The 8,608-nt window shown below is 39.2% G+C and overlaps 2 protein-coding genes across 2 annotated transcripts; both read left to right on the forward strand.

The window, feature by feature from the left end:
* The first annotated feature begins 19 nt into the window (after positions 1 to 19).
* LOC134672105 (NADH dehydrogenase [ubiquinone] iron-sulfur protein 5-like) lies at positions 20 to 4,337 on the forward strand. Its single transcript, XM_063530019.1, has 3 exons — positions 20 to 159; positions 321 to 540; positions 4,148 to 4,337. The coding sequence occupies exons 2-3, from the start codon at positions 328 to 330 to the stop codon at positions 4,235 to 4,237; spliced, it is 303 nt and encodes a 100-aa protein (XP_063386089.1). The 5' UTR covers positions 20 to 159; positions 321 to 327; the 3' UTR covers positions 4,238 to 4,337.
* Positions 4,338 to 5,309: 972 nt separating this feature from the next.
* Positions 5,310 to 7,175, forward strand: LOC134672337 (NADH dehydrogenase [ubiquinone] iron-sulfur protein 5-like). Its single transcript, XM_063530232.1, has 2 exons — positions 5,310 to 5,546; positions 7,000 to 7,175. Exons 1-2 carry the CDS (start codon positions 5,328 to 5,330, stop codon positions 7,087 to 7,089), a joined length of 309 nt encoding a protein of 102 aa, XP_063386302.1. The 5' UTR covers positions 5,310 to 5,327; the 3' UTR covers positions 7,090 to 7,175.
* Positions 7,176 to 8,608: the final 1,433 nt, after the last annotated feature.

Raw genomic sequence — 8,608 nt, forward strand, 5'->3', positions numbered from 1 at the left:
TCTGACAGTGAACTATTCAAGACATGCTTATTTTCATTTTTTAAGAAGCGTGATAAACATCTACTCAAACGGCGTTACATAAAAAAGCTGTCAAATCAGCCAGTGTCAAAAATTGTTTTCCTTTTATTCGATTTCTATTCCGAATTTAAATATTTAAAGGTACGTGAACTACTTTGCGTCGAAGTTTTTAAGTTGCTAAACTAGACATTGAACAAATCAATAAAATGCCTTCACTACATTAAAGTAAAATAATATTTTGTTTACGTAATTTTATAACCTCCTCCAAACCTTTCATCTTAAAAACATTTTGGGTCTTTCAGGAGCAAAATGTCTCTTTCTCCATTCCTCCGCACTCCAATGACGGACTTAACTGGTGGCATGATTTCCCACCAGTTGCAAGGCCGCTGCCAGAAGGAGGAGATGAGGTACATGGACTGTTTGGAGGCCTATGGCCTGGATCGCGGCGAGACCAAGTGCAAAGCTCTGTTCGAGGACTTTCATGAATGCCACACTCTGACCAAACAGTTCAAAAGGTTCTTTGTAAGTATATGTTTTCACTGGTTTTCACAATACATTAATAATTGTTACAATAGGTTACGAAAAACATTATGAGCAAGTGTTAATGAAGAGTTAAGCACTTGTAAAATACTTAAGTTTAAAGAATAGAAAATCTTAGAACAGATGTTTATTCATTTGGTTCATTAATTTGAGTCATTTCAGTTTTGAAAAATTATATTTTTTTTTTTTTATTTTTTTTTTTTTTGTAAGGAGTACCAACAGCTGCAAAAACATTATATAGATTTAGGTAACAATACAAAGCCAATTACAGGTACTCACAGATAGAAATGAAGTAGACAATATATCAAATTTTGCGCGCAATTTCACACATGCTATCACGTTTTATACATTTACAATATATCAAAAAATAAAGACACTTAATTTATAGAACTCATAACTTATCTAGGATGGCTGCTAACAATGCAAACAGTAAAAATAGATGATACGTAATAGATACTTAAGCACCCAGACAAATCACAAACCTGCTACTTGAATGAGAAACAAAACAATCAAGATCAAAGTGGGTTAAAAAATAAACTTGCTAATTTTCGCTTCACTGAAGGAATGGAACTATTAAATACATCAATGTCCAAATCTCTGGATAGAATATTTAAATTACGACTAGCACGACACAAAAAACTATTTTGTCTGTAATTGGATGAAGTACGTTTTAGCGAGATGGGGGGAGCAGGGCCGGATTAAGCATGTCGGGGCCCCTAGGCAGTGCGAGGCTCGGGGCCCCCTACAGTCAATTCTGCACACAGCATATTCAATACAGGGAAATAAGTTTGCGTTTTTAATTTCAATCTTCAGACGTCGGCCGAGCCGATTCAAATCGAAAGATGTCTTTTTCGCTCTTATTGCATGGACATAACGCTTTCTTCTATCGGTTTTTGCCGATTCCGCGTCGCGTCAAGTGTGGGGAGAGCCCTTTAGGCTTAAGGCCAATTCCCCGTGGAATACCAAATATGTGAGCTTCAGCGTCACTTTCCTATCTACCTCTAATGGCAAATTTTAAGCGAGGCTAAAGGCTAAGCTCAACTAGTGCCGCATGGTTGATTTTCTCAATAGTTAATATTTTGCGAGGATGAACAGCGATTGGCCGACCATAAGACCAAACGCCTAACCACAAATGATTAGAATCAACCTAATAATAAAGAATTTCCATATGTTACAATTACTTAAATTACTAGATTTAGACCAAGATATGCGTGCAACAATTTTGATAGCTCTCGCAGTGCAAGTGTTATTTTAAACGTCAAAACTGCCACTTGCACTGCGTATAATTGCAGTCTTTTCTTGGTCTAACTCTATTTATTCACCAGTCAAGCTAACATGTAGATGATACAGGGTCAACTAAAGAACCAAAAATAAACGCGAGCGCAGCGAGCGCGAAATTTTTTCTTAACAATATCGCATATTGTGAAAGCGTGTTAAAAGGCCGGGTATCGATCTTCATCTGGGCCTAAAAGTCCGAAGTGAGGTGAGCTTTCATGCGAAGTCAAAGCCGTGCTTCATCTGGCTTCAGAATAAATAGTTGAGCAAAGACGCGAACCAATGTCCATTGTATTAAAAAGCGAGACCGCAGGCCGAGCTTGGTGCAGCGAGGCCAAGAAGTAGAGGAGATGTGGAACACAAACCAATGGTAAATTGAGGCAAAAAGTGAGGCTGAAGGTCGAGCATTCCTATGAAAAACTGGGGACACGTTCGTCTTCTTTCTTCTTCTTGGTTTTAATCAATAGTCCTCGTGATGATGAGTCGAAATAACCCAAAAGTTGTTGCTTTTTCGAAAAAATGGGGAACCATTTTTCCTTAAAACCCTTGTATTACAACTTTACAACAGGTAAGCAGAATACGCCCCGTAAACTGTAACGTATTGCATAAATTTTATTACAGTATTTCATTAATTTAAACTATTTAAAGAATGGCTCGAAAAAATACAGTAACAAAATTAACAAAGCATACTTACTCATTAATAAGAATCAAAAATTTACTCATGAATTTTGACCCTATGGAACAAAATTTTAGTTAGTGCGCGCTGAGCCGCCGGGGCCCCCTAGCCGAGGCGGGGCCCCTAGGCAGTTGCCTACTTTGACTTAGGGTTAATCCGGCCCTGGGGGGGAGCGTAACGTTTAGATCGGGCGGGCGTATTAAATGAAAGTTTAAATAGCAGTTCAGGGCAATCAATATACCCACTGGTGATACTTAGCATATAGGCAATATCAGCAATCTCTCGCCGTTTATTTAGTGGAATAAGATGGTGCTTCCTGCATATCCCAAGGTAGTTAGAGGAGTCATAGGGCTGCTTCAGCTTAAAGCATAGGTGTTTCAGGAATTTTTTCTGGATCCTTTCTATCCTATCACTATAAGTGGCATAACAGGGATTCCAAATTTGAGACGCATATTCAAGTTTACTTCTGACTAATGAACAGTACAGAATTTTAAGCGTCTTTGCTTGAGTAAAATAAGCAGAGTTACGGAGTATAAACCCTAAGGTTTTCAAGGCACTACTTATAATCAGAGCTCGGATAGGGTGAGCTATTTGCCTTATATATGACATAAGACATGTCAAATTATAAGGCAAATAGCTCACCCTATCCGAGCTCTGCTTATAATGCTATCGATATGTACATCAAACAAAAGCTTAGTATCATGTATCACACCTAAATCCCTAATAGAATTAACTTTATTCAAGAATTGGCCCTTAATCATATAAGTAGTAGAAATCAGTTTACGTTGACGTGAGAACGTGATTGAATAACATTTAGATGGATTTAGATCCAACTTATTTAATCGACAATATTCATCAAGCCGCGTGAGATCAGATTGGATCAGAAGAGAGTCTTCAACAGATTTTAATCTTCGGAAGATTAGATATTTTTAGAAGATTAGATATTCGGAAGATATATAGAAGATTAGATATTAATTTACATAAGTAGGGTCTGTGCCTAGGGTAGCTATATTATATAGTATTGTACTATATTTTGGCTCTCTGTACTATATACTTTTGGAAAAATATATAGTACGCTAAAATACTATATTTCCGATTAAACATATATTACACTCATGTTTAAGTAGTATTTTATCTAAAAGTACTATATGTTTTTGAAATGTACTTTGATGCCTTATTCTAGAAAATACTATATTCCACCAAAAAAAAGTTGGGAACCCTATCTGTGCCTGTTTCCGTCCACTTGGCGTAGTTGCTACAAAATTGCGTATAATTTGAATAAAGTATTAACTTCATAGTCATTTGCGGAAGTGCCACACTCTTATGGACGCTGTTTAACCATCATCTTATTGATGTTACAGGCCAATGATGATGATTCAAGAAATGCTTATATTTTGAACCTCGGGTTTTAAGTTCAGAAACCATTTAAAACTTCTAGATAAGACCAAAATAAGTTAATTGCTACAATTTTGATGGCACATGCAGTGCAAGTGTTATATATGTCGTAATTTCATAAAAGTATGATGATTAAAATAAAGTTTGCACTGTGTTCGCTATCAAAATTGTTGGTCTAACTCTGGTTAATCTTGTTATATTTTTTTAAATAGTTTTTATAAATGCTATATAATTTGTTTCCAGGTAATGAGAACAGAGAGAGAAAAGCAGGTCTCGGAAGGAAAACTCACTGGTGACAAAAAGTATGTCACCCCCAAAGTAGACAGCTTCTAAACACCCTGTAGTAAATTTTTAAAAATAATCAAAGATCATTGTAATGGTTATGTAAGTAAGTGTAATAAAACTAATAAAATGCAATCAAACAGAAACAAAATCTTTTCTTCTACACCATCTCAAGTGAAGCAGTGGTGGCCGAGTGAATATGACGCCTGACTTTCAATCCGGAGGTCGCGGGTTCAAATCCTGGCTCGTAACAATGAGTTTTTCGGAACTTATGTACGAAATAACATTTTGATACTTACCACTAGCTTTTCGATGAAGGAAAACATCGTGAGGAAACCTGCATACATCTGCGAAGAAATTCAAAGGTGTATGTGAAGTCCCCAATCCGCATTGGGCTAGCGTGGGGATTATAGCCCAAGCCCTCTCGGGCATGAGAGGAGGCCTGTGCTCAGCAGTGGGACGTATATAGGCTGAAATGATGATGATGATGATGACACCATCTCATTTGATTTTTAGTGTTCCATACCTCAAAAGGAAAAAAACGGAACCCTTATAGGATCACTCGAGCGTCTGTCTGTCCGACCATTCCCCCCCCCTTTATCTCTGAAACTACTGGGCCTAAAATTTAGAAAAAAATACACAAAATAGGACTTTACCTATAGATGACAGAGTGAGTCGGACTACGTATATACGTGTATACGTGAGTATACGTACGGAACCCTTAGAACGCGAGTCCGAGTCGCACTTGACCGTTTTTTTTATTAAATCAGCTTAGATTTTAAGTTATGGAAGGAAAATATGAAAGATTGAACTTTTGTGCTTTAAAGTGACAGTCATTTTGTGGCTTAAATCTTGACATTATCACTTCGCGCCAAACAGGGGGTCCTGGGTCATTTTCTGAGAATATGTATGGTTGCGTCTAATTGCCACAACTCTTTTCATACATTTTGTATGGGTCGTGGCAAGTAGACCGCAGACATATTTTTTGGGTATGAAAAACCGCCCCCTAAAACTAACAAGAATTAAAACCTTTTTGCACTAGTAATAGGCCAGATGTTAAAAAACAATTGCGGCTGTCAATGTCACAAACATTTCAATCTAAAACTCATTTTCCACAACGTTCTCGGTTTTCTAAAAAGCTATGGCTCAAACGCTCTCGCCGTTTTTCCGCTCGCCCTGGACAGACTTGACGGGTGGGCTTGTCTCCCACCAGCTCTTCGGACGCTGCGCTAACATGGAAATGGACATGATGGACTGCCTGGAAGAGTACGGACTGGACCGCGGCATGAGGAAGTGCAAGGACCTGATAGAAGAGTTCAAGGAGTGTCATACGTTGACTTTGCAGTTTAAGAGGTTCTATGTAAGTTTCTGGGCTATAACCGCGAAAATCGAAGTACGAAAATTTTGGGGGATTTTTCTCTGTCACTCAAATTACGCCTTCGTTGGAGTAAAAGAGAAAGATCCTCGTAATTTGCGAATTTCGGTTTTCGCGGTAGCCGCTCTGAGTCTTCGTGCAAAAATCCACAGTCTTACTTATATTTAGAAAGTTGAAAGTTAGGCAGCGGTAGGGTCGATAAGGCAAAACTGATTTCAATTCGAGGGCAAGCCGAAGCGATGATGAAAGAAGAAGAAAGAAGAAATTGTTTATCGCGAACCATGGTACATAGTTGTTACAGTAAATAAAATCATTGAATCACTATAGAGCAGCGGTCGGCAACCTTTTAGCAGCCAAGGGCCACATAGTAGTTAACGGAGGTGACGCGGGCCTGTTAATATTTATGACTTTATGAGACATTTTCGTTTGTCACTATTACATACAAAATAGCCAAGGCGGCACTCGGGCCGCAAGTGACAGGTTCACGAGCCGCATGCGGCCCGCGCGCCGCAGGTTGCCGATCGTTGCTATAGATAGAGGATGGTACTGTTGTCAGCAACAGTATCTTACACAACTAGGGCCGCAAAAATATATGACGCGCTCTTATTGCGCTCCAAATAAGAACGTGTCACATATTTTTGCGGCCCTAGTTGTGTAAGATACTATTGCTGATGACTGTACCAACCCTTTTTATTAGTAAGTGTGCGAAGTCGGCTTGTGATGGAGGTAGGTAGTCGCTGTTTTGTTCTTAACTACCTTACGAGTATCTCTGTCTATTAGTCAACTGTGTAATATAAGGTCAGTTGAGACAAATCGCATTGTTATTTTATTATAATTTTAGCGCCTACTAATATATGAATAGCAATGTCGACTAAGAAAATCCTCTACTACTACACAGCTACTAAGCTAAACCTCTTATGTATACGTCTTATAAGTACCTACAGTGCAACTGAGCGGATGCAAATATGGTACAATGAAACCATTATTTTTATAACGAAAAGGAACCAATTAACAGAAATTAAACATTCAATTCAAATATGCAACTTGATTTAATAATGAATGGCAGGTGGTTTCCAACGACTAATATAACCAATTCAACCTACCTATCGATTTTTCAGTGGAACTAAACTCTTTCGCCGCGATTCGGGAAATGAATTAGAGATTCACTAGATTATCTTTAATATTTCATATCTCTAATCTAATAAATCTAATAATCTCTATATAATTCATTTCCCGAATCGCGCCGTTTTAATGAAAATTGTTTTGAGTTACTAAAAACGTGTAGGCACCTACGTTAGCAAATATCATAAAGTTGAATATTAATAAGTAGTTAATGAACAATGTTTTGTTATACCCTTCCAGGGTCCATTATGTAACCTATATGTAACATACTGGTATGCAAATAAAGGTCTTATCTTATCTTTATCTTATATTTCAGGCGATTCGAGCCGAACGTGAACGACAAATAGCCGAGGGAAAACTGAAAGGAGAATGCCGATATGTGACCCCTAAGGTAGACAGTTACTGAGTTTTGAAGAATATGGACCCCAATCTTTATTTATTTAGGTATTTCGCTCAGAGTTTTACGGAAATATACGGGTACGTGTTAAAGTTTATTACTAAAACTATTTAAACTTTAAACCCTGATTGATTTATTAAAGCCCTTTACATATATTCTAGATCTAAATCTTAATACCTATGCAATACTACTACTTCTAGTCAATTGATGTACTAGGTAGGTAATATAATTAAGGTTCCGTCATCATGCGCATTTTGCGCGGGCGGGGCGTGAGCGTTTTATATGTAAAAGCGCGCCGCGCGCCCCGCTCACGCCCCGCCCGGAAAACGCGCTGTGTGACAAAGCCTTTAGGTAGGTATTGGTATTTGGTAACAGGTACGCTCTGCACACAAGCTCCGAGAAATTGTAGGGAACTACTCATCCTCTTACACTATGTATTACCTAGTAGGTACCTAACTACCTACTCATATTGTGTCGGAGTTGCATATTTACGGAGGTAGGTCAACCTCCAAGTCTTTGGAGGTTGAAGAACTGGTAGGCGAGCCCAACATCATCGGCGAGAGCAAGGCTGCTCGACTTTGCTGGCTTGGCCATGTTAAGAGGATGGGACAGGATCGTGCGGCCAAAAGAGCTTATCTGGGGCGACCAACTGGGAGACGTCCGGCCGGAAGGCCTAGGTACCGATGGATCGACGAGGTCCAGAAAGACCTGTGTGGCATGCAAGCGGCTGAATGGCGTCAGATCGCACAGGAAAGAAGCGAATGGCGCAATCTAGTGTCGGAGGCCAAGATCCACTTCGGGTCGCTGAGGCCAGCGAAGTAAGTAAGTATTAAGGTACCTACTTATAACTGTATAATATCATAGGTTCTAACTCAGCCTTAAAATTCACATACCCGTAACTCATGCTCAAAGTTTGCTTAAATGCAATCATCACAGGTATCTGACGGGCGTAGTAAGTTCCAGGCGAAATATACCTACGTATCTTATACTTTAAGTTAGCATTTTTTGTGTCAATACTTACCGCGTAAAATAGAAATACGTTTAGTGACTTAAATATCTTTAGCAACGTTGTAATTAGTTAATTCGATAATTTATCTACGCATCTGTCTATTAAGTCAAGATAAATACCTTCATACGCCCACGGGTCCAAACCAAGCGCCGACACTAGTCCATAATACTCTGCTACTCAATTTTTTAGGCGGTCTTCACATTGGATGCGGATTCACACTCCGCTCCGATGTGCGAGCGGGACACCGTTATAGACGTGCATAGCGTTGACTCGTTCACACACTGGGGCGGCGTGCTTATCGGGATCAATGCCAAGACCGCCTAAATAAATAGCAGTGGTACTTAGTAGAGTATAAGGACCATCGGCGCTTGATTTTGTGGGCGTATGAAGTTGTTTATCTTACGTTACTTATCTCAGTTAATCTACGTTCTATCAGGGGTGCGAAACTCCTGAGATCGGCCAAACTCGGCTCCGCTCGGCTCAGCATTGCTCCGAGCAATTATTAGGGTTGACACCACT

This window comes from Cydia fagiglandana, chromosome 16 (genome assembly GCF_963556715.1).
Source record: "Cydia fagiglandana chromosome 16, ilCydFagi1.1, whole genome shotgun sequence".
NCBI classification, from domain to species: Eukaryota; Metazoa; Arthropoda; class Insecta; order Lepidoptera; family Tortricidae; genus Cydia; species Cydia fagiglandana.

What these genes read in the sequence shown, in the direction of transcription:
- LOC134672105 (XM_063530019.1), top strand. Translation starts at nt 328, where the DNA reads ATGTCTCTTTCTCCATTCCTCCGCACTCCAATGACGGACTTAACTGGT. An exon ending in AACAGTTCAAAAGGTTCTTT is followed by an intron (nt 541 to 4,147) that starts GTAAGTATATGT and finishes ATTTGTTTCCAG; the next exon opens with GTAATGAGAACAGAGAGAGA.
- LOC134672337 (XM_063530232.1), top strand. Translation starts at nt 5,328, where the DNA reads ATGGCTCAAACGCTCTCGCCGTTTTTCCGCTCGCCCTGGACAGACTTG. An exon ending in TGCAGTTTAAGAGGTTCTAT is followed by an intron (nt 5,547 to 6,999) that starts GTAAGTTTCTGG and finishes CTTATATTTCAG; the next exon opens with GCGATTCGAGCCGAACGTGA.